The sequence below is a fragment of the Apodemus sylvaticus genome, chromosome 14 (assembly GCF_947179515.1).
Source record: "Apodemus sylvaticus chromosome 14, mApoSyl1.1, whole genome shotgun sequence".
Classification (NCBI taxonomy): domain Eukaryota; kingdom Metazoa; phylum Chordata; class Mammalia; order Rodentia; family Muridae; genus Apodemus; species Apodemus sylvaticus.
Genome location: NC_067485.1, coordinates 61,178,942 through 61,194,378, shown reverse-complemented (window position 1 = coordinate 61,194,378; position 15,437 = coordinate 61,178,942). Strand labels below are relative to the sequence as shown.

General features: G+C 44.9%; 1 protein-coding gene across 11 annotated transcripts in view; it reads left to right on the top strand.

Annotated features, from left to right (window-relative positions):
- The first annotated feature begins 2,557 nt into the window (after positions 1-2,557).
- The window catches only part of Kiaa1217 (KIAA1217 ortholog), a 295,062-nt gene continuing 282,182 nt past the window's right edge, over positions 2,558-15,437 (top strand). For 5 of the 11 annotated variants that reach the window (XM_052156787.1, XM_052156786.1, XM_052156785.1 and 2 more), the window contains exons 1-2: positions 2,558-2,987; positions 14,401-14,684. In XM_052156787.1, coding sequence (XP_052012747.1) covers positions 2,918-2,987; positions 14,401-14,684 — 354 coding nt within the window. In that variant the 5' untranslated portion in view covers positions 2,558-2,917. The remainder of the gene's footprint in view (positions 2,988-14,400; positions 14,685-15,437) is intronic. The other 6 variants (XM_052156791.1, XM_052156794.1, XM_052156797.1 and 3 more) reach the window with 3 other exon arrangements.

The following is a 15,437-nucleotide window of genomic DNA, read 5'->3' as shown; positions in this document are numbered from 1 at the left end:
GGACTGCTCAGAGGGGGCTGGCTGTTCCCAGAGGGCAGCAGGTTCGCTAGCATCAAAGCCTTTAGCCTAGTATTTCAGCTCATTGCTCCTCCCATTGGTACTGGTAACTTGAAAACTTAACAGCAGCCATCTACGACTTGAGAAGGTTAGAGAGATGCTTTAGCAGTTAAGAGCACTTGCTAAACAATCATGAGGTCTAGGGTTTGTATCTCAGCCCCCACGTACTAAACTGGGCCTCCTGTGCTTGCCCGGAAGCCCAGGATTGAGGAGGGCAGAGACAGGGAGGTCTGCTGGTTGGTAGACTAGCCAAAAAATCTAGGTTAGGGAGAGACCTGACTCAATGGGAATACAATACGGCGGAAAGTGGTAGAGGAGGAGGACATTGAATGCCCCCTTCTGACCTCCCAGGCATGCGAGACACGCACAGCCACATAACCAAGCACATAAATACACGCAGAAAGACAGCCAGAACAATCCAACCCAGAGCCTGAACGCAGGAAACTCTTCCTTTGTGAAGGTTTTGTGTTTCTTCTGTTGTTGTTTGTGTGTTTGTTTTGTTTTGATTGTGGTGCTCCCATTCAAACCTAGGGCCTTGAACATGCTAAGCAAATGTTCTTTTTTTTTTCTTTTTTTTTTGGTTTTGGGGTTTTGGAGACAGGGTTTCTCTGTGTGGTCCTGGCTGTCCTGGAACTCACTCTGTAGACCAGGCTGGCCTCGAACTCAGAAATCTGCCTGCCTCTGCCTCCCAGAGTGCTGGGATTACAGGCGTGTGCCGCCACCGCCTGGCTCAAATGTTCTATCATTGAACTATACCCTTCTACTTCCCGCGCTTTCAAAAACAGGTTGTTACTCAGTAGCTCAAGAAGGCCTTAGACTCAACTCTGTAACAAAGACAAGCCTCCTTGTAATTTATTATCTTCACGCCTCAGCAGCTGAGATTACAAGCCTGTACTACCAAGTGGGTCTCCCTTTGTGAATACTTGTACCTAAATAAATAGCCAGGAGTATGGGGATACGTTTGCTTCATGGCTTCCTTGGGTAAGATCATGGGGCGTTGCTGTGGCAAGGTCATAGAAACTTCTAGTTATTTGCCGTGTAAACCTACTCCTTGGAGCTAGAGAGATGCCGCAACAGTTAAGAGTACTTGTTACCTTTTCGGAGGACCAGGTCTCATTCCCAACACACATGTGGTGGCTCACAACCATCTAACACCAGTTAGAGAGGACCAACACCCTTTTCTGACTTTGAGGTCAGAAAGGTATGTGTGACATACCTATGTGTACACAAAACACCCATACACATAAAATAAAAATAAATCTTTAAATATAAAATAAACCTACTCTCTGCATTCCCCATGCCAGGACACTGCTTGAGTTTCCTACAAGACCTCTACATTATCTTGGATTTCCAGAAAAATCCTTTTAGGAGTGGAGGGGCTCTTTCCCTGCCACGGGTGTCGTTTATACCCTAACTTGTGGCACACTTTTTTTGTCCTTTAGAGACTTCCGCATTTCTCTGTTCAAAATACAGCCAAAATATGTCCCTACTGCTGCCAAGACATACAGGTGACTCAAGGTCATAATCTGGCCCAGAGGCCAGCCATTGTTCTGCACACATTCCTGTTCTAAATCAATGTCCAGTGCTACTTGAATGGGCTGTAAATTGGGTCAAGGTATGAGAGGCAAGATGGCCATTGTCCTCTCCCCCTGAGATGATCTGAGGCTGTAGATTAAAATGTCACGCCGCTTCTGTTAGCTACTGGATTCTCTTCAGATCTCTAAAGGAACTGGGGGCAAATGTTGCTTAGAGTCTTTTCCCATCTTTTCAGTGTGTGGACATTGTGCCTCCTAGTTTCACTTTCTGGGAACTTTGCCAGCTTTCCAAGGACTGGGTAGTGAACAAAATAAATATTTGTAGGTAGTTTAAAAGGAGAACAAGTCTGTCGGATGTAATTCTGCCCATCCGAAGAAAAACATTTTAATTGCCTTTCAGATGTTCTTAAGTAATTGACTTGAGAGACTCAGAAGGTTGATTTAGTAGGTGGCTTTTCAGATTTCTGATCAAGAAGAGTGTTTGTGTGTATGGATGTGGAGTGTGTGTGTGTAAACACACGTCTCTCTCTTTCTCTCTGTGTGTGTGTGTGTGTGTGTGTGTGTTTGTTGGGGGAGGGGAGGAGTCCAAGAAAGTAAAGGTGAATAAAAAAATCAAAACAAAAAAAAAAAATAAAAATCAAAACAAAAAAAGGATTTAAAATGCAGGGGTTAAAGTCCAGGTAAGAAAGCTAGTGAAGTCACTAGAGGAGATTACAATACTTCTTTATAGATGCTAATTAGTCTCCTACATAGTTCCATGTGTAAAGTGCTTATTTCCGTAACATTTAGTATATGCTTACCTTAAAAAAAAACTTTTAAAGAGATCTCCCATAACTTTGGGAGATTCGACAGTTCGCTCCATATTACTCAGCCGATCTGGGGGGCCTATTGGGCTCCTGAAATTCAAGAGGGTTGGGCCTGGCTTGTAACAGCAGTTCCTGTCCCTAGTTCAGTGTGAAGTGTTTGCCTTGTCCCTAAACTGCGAGTCCCGGGAAACCCGGCAGGCTGCGTCCTGGGTCAGCAGAGCCGTCACCTGTTGGGCGGCAGAGGCGGGGACAGCCGCTGCCTCCAAGGCACAGCCCCCAGTCCTGGCGACAGCAGGCGGGTGGCGGACGCTCCGGGACCCGGGCCGAGGGAGGCCGGGCGCTGGAATGCGGTCTTCCCGGGCGAGGGAGACTTTGCACCGGAGTGGAGACTAGTTGGGGTGGGGTTTCGCTGGTCCCCTCCGCCCCACCCCCGGGCCCCCTTCCAAGCGCTTTCTGCGAGCTTTCCGAACTGCGCTCTGAAGTTTCCAGAGGGAGAAGCCTGGCCGGCCGGCAGGGACAATGGAAGAAAGCGAAGGCCAGAAATGTGAGCCGAACCTGCCTTCCTCCGCAGACAGCAGACAGACGCCCCGTAAGTAACAGTCCTCAAAGATGGAGTTACACGCACGCCGCTTAGAACTGGAGACCCGGCGCCTGGCGCCAGGAAAAGTCTATTTCTTGGTGTGTGTGTGTGTGTGTGTGTGTGTGTGTGTGTGTGTGTGTGTGTGTGTGTGTGTGTGTGTGTGTGTGTGTTGGGCGAGGGGGTGGGGTGTACTTTCAAACTGAGCCCAGAGCTGTGGTTTCTTTGCTCTACTTTATCTCTTCTGAGATCTTCCTGAAGTCGGTGAAGAGGTGGAGTATGGTGTCAAACTGGTCGAACAGTGAGCAAGCAGTTTTTGCGGGATCTCTAAGCAATGACAAATGAATCGCCCAGTAGCTATTTGATAATTTCCCGGTGCTTCAGGAGGCTCAGAAAGGCAATTTTGCACCTCCCGGGCGCAGCGGTTCCATTCATTGGTTAGGAGTTTCCATGGGGGTAGCTTCTTGCGGGCTACAAAGTTTTGCAGCGCTTTAGAGTTAAATTGGAGTTTAAGTATGTTTCTATTTTGCAGATCCGAACGGCAGGGGAGTGCTTGAGCATCTAGATGATAGATAGAACTCTTGGGCTTTCTGTTTAAATGTAAAAGTTGGGAGTTCTTAAAAGAGTTAAGTTTGCCTGTATTTTCTCCAGGCAGTTTCTTTTCTACATTGTGTTTATAATAGACTTGGCTTTTCCGCTGGGGATTTCCAGAACCTTATATAGTTCCAAATAAATCTTGCCGGGAGGGTGGGTGGCTGCAGACTGCGATGCCAGCGCCCCTCAGCCCCTCTCTCTGCAGGCTGTCCCGGGGCACCTACCACACAATCTCGAACCGCCCCGCCCCACCCACCCGGCCAGGTTCACGGAAGGGCCAGTTAGTAACACAAAGATGTGCAAGGCTCTGCACAGCAGCGCGTGGGAGTGGGGATTATGCACAAGGGAAAAGGTGTGTGTTTTATAAAATGAAAAAAAAAAAAAAAGGAAGTAGCTCATGACTCATCCACACTGAAAATGCAAAGCCAAGCCAGACAGAAGAAAATACAATTAGGAGAGAGAAATCCCCTAGCGAACTGAAAAGGAAGCCTGCCTCCTAAATGTCCAGTGTGCCCCTGAGCCTTGGGGCAGCAGTGCACTGGTCTGAGCGCAGTTTGAGGGTTGGCGGCCTCCTGCCTGAGAAAGGCCCCCAACTTTCTCTTATTGGATAGGATGGTTCTTACTGCAAGAATCTAACCTCTGGGCCTGTCCTGAAAGAAACGACTCAGATTTTAGAGAAATTAGTTTGGGATCAGTTTAAGAATTAACCCCGAAACAACCAGAGTAAGTAAGTCACTGATGTTTCCCAGGTAGGGATGGCCAGATGGCCTCCCTTTGCCTACTCATCCACAACACCAATATTGAACTGGTGGGACATAGCAATGGCTGTCCCAGCCGCTGGGGATCCCGCTATGCAAAGCGCAGACTGAAAATACTCCCCTTCGTTGGATTGACGTTCTAAGGGCCAAGCTGGGGTGGGGCGGGGAAGAGGCAAACAATGAAGACTTAAGCAAAACACAGAGCGTGTTAGATGTCTGGAAGGCTGGATTTCCTAAAGAAACATACAGAGTGCCTAAGTTAACTCTGAGTTCAGATGAACAGTGAGTGGTCTTTAAAGCGTATGTATTTCTTACATATTGCATGGGATAGACTGATACTAAAAAAAAAAAAAGTACGTTTTATGCTCCCAAGTTTCAATTTTTACTGGAGATCCTGTGTTTTATCTGGTGATTCTATTAACTAAAAGTTAGGCTAGAGGGGAAAATAAGGTGGGAACTAGGGAGTGGCGGCCAAACCCTACGGATTTATCTGGGAGAAGAAGAGATGAGAATTAACCAAAAGGAGGAGGCAGAGCAGGAACCTGGAAGATAAAGAGGAACTGGTTGAAAGGTCAGCCCAGGCCAGATTATGGAGTCCTTGTGGAACTGTGGGAAGGTCTTTAGCTTTTCCTTCACAGGAGGTGAGGCCGCCGCTAGCAAATTGGACTTGCTTTTTATTTAATTAAATTAATTTAAATTAATTAATTTGGAACCCTGGGAGCAAACGTAGAGTCTTGAGCCTGTTAGGCAAGAACTCTACTGGGGATCCTAGTCTGCAGTTGGTGGGCCAGGGGTGTTGGGTGGGGCTTAACACAAGTGGACTGGGGGAAGGGCAGAGAGGCCTTTTAAGGAGGCTTCTGAAGTAAAGCAGGCAAGGAAACCCCGTGCTGCTCCAACCTAGATGGCGATAAGCAAACTGTGATAAGAAGGAAGCAGATTCCTGACGTACTCAGAATGCGAAGCCGAAGGAATTTGCTAAGATCAGATGTAGTGTTGAACAGAAAAGGAAGGTCAGAGACAGTTTGAAAATATTTGATCCAGGTGACTGGAAGGAGTTGCATTTACCTACAACATGGCGGAGGGGGAGGGGCCAGCTTGGGTGGGGGAGTAGTATTTCCTTAGGGAGTGTGAGGATTGAGAAACATGTCAGGAGTCAATTCAGATAATGGTCAGTGGGTTACCAGGAAGGCTGGGGACTGAGCTCTCTCTCTTGTCGGCCTTTGTGAAGAAGGACAAGTCTGAGAGTTGCACCCAGGCACCCGAGAACTTACAGACTAGTGACTTTGGAAGGGGGAGATGAGAAAAATAACCAAAGGAGGGGGAAGAGTCCCAATTAGATTTGCAAGATTGATTCTGCAGGGCTGTGCCGGCGCACGCCTTTAATCCCATCATTTGGGAAGCAGAGGTAGGCGGATTTCTGAGTTCAAGGCCAGACTGGTCTATGGAGTGAGTTCCAGGACAGCCAGGGCTACACAGAGAAACCCTGTCTCGAAAAACCAAAAAAAGAAATCTGATTCTACCTGACTCACGAGTGCTTTTATGAGACCTGCAGGGCTCTCTGAGGATGAGCTGATGGTGCAGCATCTCTGAGGCCAACATCACCTGTAGTGCCACATGTTCAAATCTACAACTCTGCTGTATATCTGCATATGTCTGTTCACCACGTCTCACTCGTGTGCATTTGTAACATCTCAGGAAGTGCTAGCCACATGGAGGGACACTTAACCCATCATTCTTAATTAGAAGGCTAATAAAGCTTCCTACCCTAGGGATTTTGGTTTAATCTATCAATTGTGTATAAGGGAACCTTGGGTGATCATGTAACTCATTGTTCAAACCTAGACACCTTTGAGAATAAAAGAGAACTCTATAAATAATTTCACTGGGCAACAGTTGTGAGTCAGAGCTGTTTGGAAAAGGTGGCATATGGTCACCTCAAGAATATCAGAAACAATGATAATATCATGGCTTGAAGGCTTCCTAGACTTTCTCTGCCCCTAGTGCCTTTTAACTGGGATGATTTATATGACCGTGGTTATATACAATTATAATAAGGGAGGCTTATAAATCATATATTTATGGGGTTAAATCATAAAGAAGCTTATTTTAAAGCAATCCCTTGGAACTAAAGAGATAGCCCAGTGGTTAAGAGAAAGTATTGCTCTTCCAAAGGACTCAGGTTTGGTTCCCAGCATCCACTATGCAGGAAGCTTATAACTGTAACTCCTATTCTAGGGAATCCAGTACCCTCCTCTGGACTGTGGGCAACTGCACTCTTGTCTCACTGATACACATGCATACACGTAGTTAAAATTCAAAATAAAGCCTTCTAATAAGCAAATCTTAAACATCAACTACTTTTTAAAAAGTTCTTTAGTATATATAATTTTTTCTTTTTTTTTTTTTTCTTTTTTTTTTATTTTTTTGAGAAAGGGTCTTCTTACCATTTAGTCCGGGCTATACTGGAACTCAATATAGAGACTAGGCTGGCCTTAAATTCACTGATCTCCTTGCTTCAGCCTCCTCAGTGTTGGAACTGGGATTAAATGCTTGTGCTACCAAGGCTGGCAAATTGTGTATGTGTGTGTGTGTGTGTGTGTGTGTGTAATTTGATCATTTACTAAAGATGGAAACAAATTTGCATACTGAGATGGATGTGCTTTATTTTTATATAAGGATTTATATCTTGGCTGAGTATTTGATACTGCAAGACACAGGACTTCTTTAATACTTTTCAGTGTTGATAGTTTGACTTTATAATTGGGCTGAGAATATCACTCACATAAACATACAACACAAATGTCAAAAATATGTTTAAAGTCATTGCAGAAATTGCAGAAATTCCATCCCAGTTCCAAGCCAATATTTACTAAATGATTTTTTAAATGTATTTCAAGTCAGCATCTTGAGCAGCGCTCTTTTAACATTAAACATTCTACGATAATACATTTTGAAGATACTAATTTGATATTCTCGGAAGGATAACAGTAGGAAGCTATTTAAAGTCCTTGTTTTCCGTATTTAAACTGTTCCTTTTCTATATGAGCCTAAAGCTTTGCATGCATAGAGAAAGCACTGCAATTCAAACCATAGAGTAATAGAATCTGAGCCTGTGAATTTGCTGGCAAGTTCCGGCATGGTGGCAGACGCCATTGGAGCATGCTTGGGGTGTGTTCAGAATCAAAGCTTCTATGAAACAGCATCATGGGGGAACGCTGCCAGAAACATCTCAGTCTCTCGTTAGTCACAGCCTGCTTTTTGTTTGCTTTGTAGCCCAGGCTAGCCTCACAGTTTTTAATGTAGCTGCAGATGGCTTTGAACTCCTACCCCTACCTCCTAAGTGCTGGAATTACAGGCATGCAGCACAGGCCTGTTTTTACATGTGTTGTTGGTTACTTTTTATTTTATGTGACTATGTGTGTGCCTGAGTCCAGGCACCACTTCCTGCACCATGTGTGTGTCTGATACCTGTGGAAATAAAAGGGGGAGGAGGTGAGTCTCCTAGAGCCAGAATTACAGGCATTTGTGAGCAGACATGTGGGCGCTGGGAATCAAACTCAGATCCTGTGTGAGAGAAGCAAATGCTCTTAACCTCCGAGCTATCGCCTCAGCCCTGTTTATTTATAGATTATATATATAATCTATCTATATATGTATATATGTGTGTATATATACATATATGTGTTATACATATATGTATGTATAACATATATATAACACACATATATGTGTGTTATACATATATATGTATGTATATATACATATATACGTGTATATATATATATATATATATATATATATATATATATAATTTTGAATTAAGTTTTGTTTGCTGCAGGTTTGGAAACCCTTTACTGTTGCTAATGTCTTCACAGTTTCCACACTTAGATTTGCAACCCCCATAGGTGTCCGGCATAAAGAGCTGTAAGCATTTGGCAGAGTAGTCTTTCGGTAATCACTGGGCAATCACTCATAATCACTGAGTAATCACCCCTCCACCCTCCTATTCCTTTCAGTGTTTGGAGCAGGCAATTAATCAATATTTGTGCAAATGAATAGTTGACTCAGTCAATTAACTTGGATCAGCACAACCCTGGATGCTTTTCTAGATTATAGGGAAGGCTCTACTTATTGTATATAGTCTATACAAGAAATTGTTTTTATCCTTGACTTCAGTTTTTTGAGAAACATATGTACGGATATGAGTCTTTTGCCTACATTATCCTACATTTGCCTACAGTTATCATTTGTTTAAGACAGGGCCTCACTCAGCCCAGGCCAGGTTTGAAACTCATGTAGCTAAGGCTGGGCTTGAACTGCTGATCATCCTGCCTTCTGACAAGGGCTGGGCTATGGGTGTGCACCATCATGCCTGGCTGTTGGTGGCTTTTGAATCTGTGTCTCATTCTCTTTGGAGGCCATGGGCTCCTAGTATGATCCTTGGGATGTTGTCCCGACCTGAACTCTTCTGGCTTTTAAAGCCTTCTTGAAAATTCTGTGCCAGGGGTCCATCTACCTGCTCGCCTCCTCTGGCCCATGGGAGCCCCACATCTAGTGCTAGCCTAGAGAATGACAGATACTCAGTCTGTGCTCTGAAAGAGCCTAGTCAGTTTCTAGCTCCATATCTTCTTTTGCTCTTCAAAGCATTGACCTTGGCGCTCAAATTGTATATTAGTTGTTTGTTGACCGACTCTCTAATCGTCATGGAGATGCTCATCTGCAGTCTTCCTTGATCAGCGCTCCTCCACCCTCCTATTCCTTTCAGTGGTCGGAGCAGGCAATTAATCGATATTTGTGCAAATGAATAGTTGGCTCAGTCAATTAACTTGGATCAACACAACCCAGGATTCTCTAGATTATAGGGGAGGCTCTACTTATTGTATATAGTCTATACAAGGAATTGTTTTTATCCTTGACTTCAGTTTTTTGAGAAACATATGTACGGATATGAGTCTTTTGCCTACATGTATCTCTGTGTACCACATGCCTGCCTGGTGCCCACAGAGGCCAGAAGTGAACAAAGATCCCCTGGAAAGGGAGTTAATGGAGAATTGTGAGCTGCCCTGTGAGTGCTGGGAACTGAACTCCTCCTTTGGAGGAGGAGCCAGCGTTCTTAACTAGTGAGCTATCTCTGCAACTAGCCACTGTGAAGTGAGGAAAGCCAGGGGGTGGGGGCTCAGGAGGCTGGGGCAAGAGGATTGCTGAGACCAGCCTGGTCTACAGAGTTCCAGCACAGGCAAGACTACACAGAGAAATCCTTTCTCAAACAAACAAAAGTGAGGAGAAGCTAGAGATATAGGTTAGTAGGTAAAGTGCTTGATCCACAAACATAAAGACCTGATTTTGGATCCCCAGAACACATGCAAAAGACTAAACGAAGCAGTCCTTGCCTGTAATCTCAGTGCTGGGGTGAGGAGAGATGAGAGGGTCTCCGGGCTCTGCTAACCAGCCAATCTGACAAAACTGATGAGCTCCCATTCAAAACAGAAGGTGAGGTATGATAGAGGAAGCCACCTAACTTCCGCCTCTGACCTCCATACGAGCACGCAAAGACACACTCACATATAAAGGTGTGCATACACCACACACACACAGGAGTATGTGGACTACCTGATATATACTAGGAGATATATATAATATAATATAATATAATATAATATAATATAATATAATATAATATAATATAATATAATATAATATAATATATATAAAAACCAATATATTATTGGTTATTTGAGACAAGATTTTGTGCTCTATTACACGGTAGTCCCAGCTGTTGTGGAATTCACTATGTAACCCAGGTGAGCTTTGAACACCTATAGGAGAGAGCCACTGGACTCCCTAATCTTGACTGTGGAATAAATTCTCAGAAAAGTATAATTCAATGATAGAATGCATGCACCACATTGTACTGGCTGATTTTGTGTGTCAACTTGACACAGGCTGGAGTTATCACAGAGAAAGGAGCTTGTTGGGGAAGTGCCTCCATGAGATCCAGCTGTGAGGCATTTTCTCAATTAGTGACCAAGTGGGGAGGGCCCCTTGTGGGTGGTGCCATCCCTGGGCTGGGTTCTATAAGAGAGCAGGCCGAGCAACCCAGGGGAAGCAAGCCAGTAAGGAACATCTCTCCATGGCCTCTGCATCAGCTCCTGCTTCCTGACCTGCTTGAGTTCCATTCCTGACTTCCTTTGGTGATGAACAGCAATGCAGAAGTGTAAGCTGAATAAACCCTTTCCTCCCCAACTTGCTTCTTGGTCATGATGTTTGTGCAGGAATAGAAACCCTGACTAAGACAGTTAGCCTGTATGTACAAGACTTTGTGTTTATTTTTCAGCCCCTCAAAATAAAATTAAAAGCAGATAAGGTAAAAAACAAACAAACAAACAAACAAAAAAAAAACCCGAAATAAATATCCCAGCAAAGTAACTGCACTACTGCTGTTTCCCAGTAGGTTGTGAAGTATCCAAATAATGCCAATCCCCAGATCCCTCGCTGTGGGATCTGACTCAGCCAGAGGAACGAACCAGAACATGGAAAAGACATAGCCACTACAGTCCAGCAGCTGCTGGTCTGCATAGCTTGCCTTATGGATGGCTCCTTTGGGTCCTATACCCCCCCACCACCTTTTTGTATTTGCCCTCCCCACCCCTCTCCACTTTTGTTGTCCAGGATATGGACACATCTCAGCTGGAGTCCTCCAGGTCTCCGAAGAGTAGCTCTTTGGTGTACCCGCTCTCCTCTTCCTCCCCACTTGTGCTCCGGCGAATGTTTAAAGGCTGACTTTCCATCAGAGGCTCTTGTTTGCTCTTTGCCTTGCTGGAAGTGAGCTCCCTGGGAGCTTGGGAGGGGCGGGAAGAGGAAACAGGGCTGCCTTTCAGCCTAGCCCAGACCTTGTCTTTAGGCTACAACTTCTCTACTTTGTTAGACTGGGATTCCCAGAATAGCGAACAGCCAGACACACCCATAGTTACATCTTAGCACCAAAGTTCTTTCCAAACAAGAAACAGAATTGCCCTTCTGTTTGGCGGCTTGAGAGTCAGCGCTTGCACTTTTTCTTCATACAGATAATGTGAGACTGGCCCACTTGGGTCTGACACCGTAACTGGAATTGTGGCAGAATGGACCTTTGACTGTTCCTTCTCTTGCTTATGCATGCCTCTCCTTGGGTTTTATGCTCAGCTAAAAGGCGGAACTCTCCCCCAGGTGACTGCAATGGCCCAGATGTCATTTCTCCTTCAGGTGTGGGGCTGGCAGTTGCCCAGAGCAGAGGAAAGGGCATGAACAACTGTGAGGAGTTTGAAGTGGCTTTCGGTGGACAGGATTGGGTTGTTGAGGTGCGGATGCTGGGCTGGGGCGGAGGCAGATGGGACTGATGGAGCAGCAGGTAGGCCGTAAGGGCAATCAGGCTTTGTCTGTCGGAGGCCTTTGCCAGTCTCCCTCGTTACCTGCTGGTACCGTTCCCATGCCTTTACTGTATGTCGTGTTCACAACTTGTTAGACAACTGGAGACATTATTTTAAAATCCACAAGAACCTGAATGAGGTAGAAAAACAGCATAAAGTCGATGTGACCTTCCCCATGAAAAGCATGAAGGCTTGAGTTTAAAGTCCAGTACAGGGGTTGACTGAAGGCTAATGCAGACTGTGGATCGGCAGTGACCGACCTCCAAGACCCTACTTCTAGCTGGCTGCCCAGTTTACTTCAAGGAAGAACATGGGAGACTCCATAGTCCACAGGTCTGCTTCAGCTCTCTCGACCTGCTGTGACAAATCCTGGATGGAGCACTTCCATTGCTGAAGGTCTGTCAGCCCAGCAGAGTGTGTCTTCCTCTTGCCTGACTGGTTATATGTGACTTTTTGTCCATAAATATGGCTGAATGTGAATGCATGTGTTTTATGTTCATGTAAAGCAATAGCCTCTCCAGAGTGTCAGACTTGGATAATTTTTTACATGGATTGTTTTAATGTTGAATGCAGTCTTGAAAAGCCACAGAGTTCTCCTGTCATGCATGTAGCAGTTTGGGCCAATGCAAAACACGTGTACAACACACACACACACATACACACACAGACTTATATGCACATATGATACACACATGCACATGCACACACAAAAGATGAAGCTGTATGTCTTCTTGGCACATATGTTTATTAGCCTGAGATATGATCTGTTCTTAATTTTGTTTTTTGTGGTGCTCCTGTGGCTCTGATCCAGAGCTTTGCACTTCTTAGACAAGATGTTGACCTCTAAGCTATATCCCCAGTCATGTGTTTTACTCTATGTAATAGACTCTGTGACCCCTGTATTATTAGGGAAGTGGTGTTTTAAAAAAGGAAACTGTGATGTTAATTTGAGCACTAGAGATTATTACTTAATAAAGATTATTACTAAATAAATAAAATTATACAACTCTTTCAATATCTTTTTAGCCAAAACATCTGTCTTCTGCCCCTTTAAGCTTGCTGCTAAAACTAGTAAAAGCTCAGAGTAGCTAATTGGGTTGTTTCTTTCCTTCATCAGTGGCTGACAGACATGTTGTAACGAGCAACGTAATGACAAGTGGGGTACACAAGAATTGTTCTCAGGACACACATTGAACTTCGGAAGACTAGGACAAGGGAATAAGCCAGAGATGAAAATATTCTCAGTTCCTTGCCGGAGGGAGTCAGCACTTGCAGCTCTGTATGCAGGGGTTTCCAGACAAAGGGAGGCTAACAGTGTATTGGGGCCCTTGCTTTTAGGGAGATGGTTTACACCCAAATTCTGGACACCTGTTACAGGGGAGGGGGGCGGTGCACATTTGCTTGTAGCAGTCAGGGGACAATTTGCAGGAGTTGATTTTCTTCTGTAGTGTGGATGCTTGGCCTTGAACTCATGCCTTCAGCTTTGGAATAAGTTTTTACCCACTGAGCCTATTCTTTTGTTTGTTTGTTTGTTTTGTTTTGTTTTTTCGAGACAGGATTTCTCTGTGTAGCCCTGGCTGTTCTGGATCTCACTCTGTAGACCAGGCTGGCCTCGAACTCAGAAATCCGCCTCCCTCTGCCTCCCAAGTGCTGGGATTAAAGGCGTGCATCACCACGCCTGGCTCTACTGAGCCTACTTTGTTTATTCTAGTGAGATGTGAGAACTGGACACGATGGTGCACCAGCTTTTAGTCCCAGTACTTGAGAGGCTGAGGCAGGACGATCTCTGTGAGTTCCAGGGCAACTTGGTCAACATAGTAAGCTAACATAGTGAGACCCTGTCTCAAAACCAAAATAAAGACAGAGAAACAAGCCAAAGGCTGTGAAGAGTTGTGTTCTTGCGCCCTTGCAGCTTCTCCGAGGTTCTTACTTTCCTTCTTGTTTTAAAACAAACAAAACAAAGACCAAAAAACAAAGGAAAAGGAGAGAAGGATCCGCCTACCTGCTGTGAACCGGAAGCATTAGCCGTGTTCTCCCTAGTTGATTTGTTCTAGGGAGACTCTAACGGCTGACTCTGAGAGATCAGTCAGTAGACCAGCGTGATCTACCTAGGTCAAAGCCACTGTCCTTCCCTTGCCGTGTGTATTACCTCTCATGCTATCCCCCTTGCCTAGCCTTTGAGAATGGAGAAATGGAACGTTCCAGAGGTTCACAGTGCCAGCAATCTTCTCAGGGTTATAGAGCTATCTTTCTTCTTGGTGCTGAATAACATGTGTCAGAAATGTCTTCAGATGATAAATATTTGAAACTATAATGAAAATTATACAAATGGCCAGAATTACTGGGGTTAACTCTGCGGTAATTACAATCACAGGGGCAGCCTACTTACTTGCAAACAGCGGGTCTCTCCAAGCATTCTCGTTTGTAACAAACTCAATGACAGAGAAGTAAAACACAGTTGCTATAGCATCTTACGTACATTTTTTTTCAAATTTCTTCTGATTGTTGAATTTTTTTCTCATTCTTGCTTTAAAAGAAAAATAAAACAAGTCAAAAATTATGTAAAGTTACATTAATTCATTAGCAACTGCCACAGACTCTCTTGGTGTTCTACAAATGAGATGCCTGTGAGATCATTAATTGTGAACTGCACTTTCGTTCCTCTTGCAGAACAAGGGAAAAGCAATCTTCATGTAACATCCCAGGAAGATGCAGCATGCCGCAGGCCCAAGGAACGCCTTTCTAATGGAAACACCAGGGCTCAGGTTTCCAAGCCTGCCCGGAATATCCCAAGGAGACACACTCTAGGTGGGCCCCGAAGTTCCAAAGAGATCTTGGGAATGCAAACGTCTGAGATGGATAGGAAGAGAGAGGCGTTCCTGGAGCATCTAAAGCAGAAGTACCCCCACCATGCCACAGCAATCATGGGTCACCAGGAGAGGCTGAGGGACCAGGTAGGAACACACTATCATGTCTCCTAGTCTTGCTCATTCAAAAAATATTTTAAAAAGTTTCATGTATTTATTCATGCCAGTGTACACACAAGGGTCTGTGTGAGTATATGTAGCACATGTTTGTGTGCATGCTAATCTGTGCGTGGGCACAGATGTCAGAAAGGGGTGTCAGCTGGCCTCGTCTATCTTTCTGCTCTTGCTTTGGGAACCAGTCTCTCCCTGAACCTGGAGCTTGCGGTTTTTTGTTTTTGTTTTTGTTTTTGTTTTTTGTTTTTTTCGGCTAAACAGCAAGCAGTAAGCCCCAGTGTTGTGCTAGTCTGTGCCCCACTCAGATCTGAGGTTCCAGGCATGCGCAAAGCTCTGAGCCACCTCTCCAGGCCACGCCCACTCAGTCTTTGTTGTGGCGGTGTTAAAGTTAGACCCAGAGCCTTATTTATGCCAGGAAAGCATCACTAAGTAGCTCATTCATTGTTTGTTTCTTTGGTTATTTTGTGTGTGTGTGGTTGTTGTTTTCATGATTTGTTCGTGTCAGGTCGTGGTGGTGTGGCACACGCCTTTTGAAGGCACTCTGGCCAGGGGGGATGTGGCAAGCATGGTGGTGGTCGGCCTTGCCCTTCTTCTCCCTCGTTCCCTCTGCTTGTTGAGGTACTTACTCTCTCTCGGGACTTTGCACTCATTCCTTCCTCACACAGTCATCAAGGTAGCACGCTTCTCCCCAGCTCACAGAGGAAGAACTGGAAGCCTGGGCTTGCA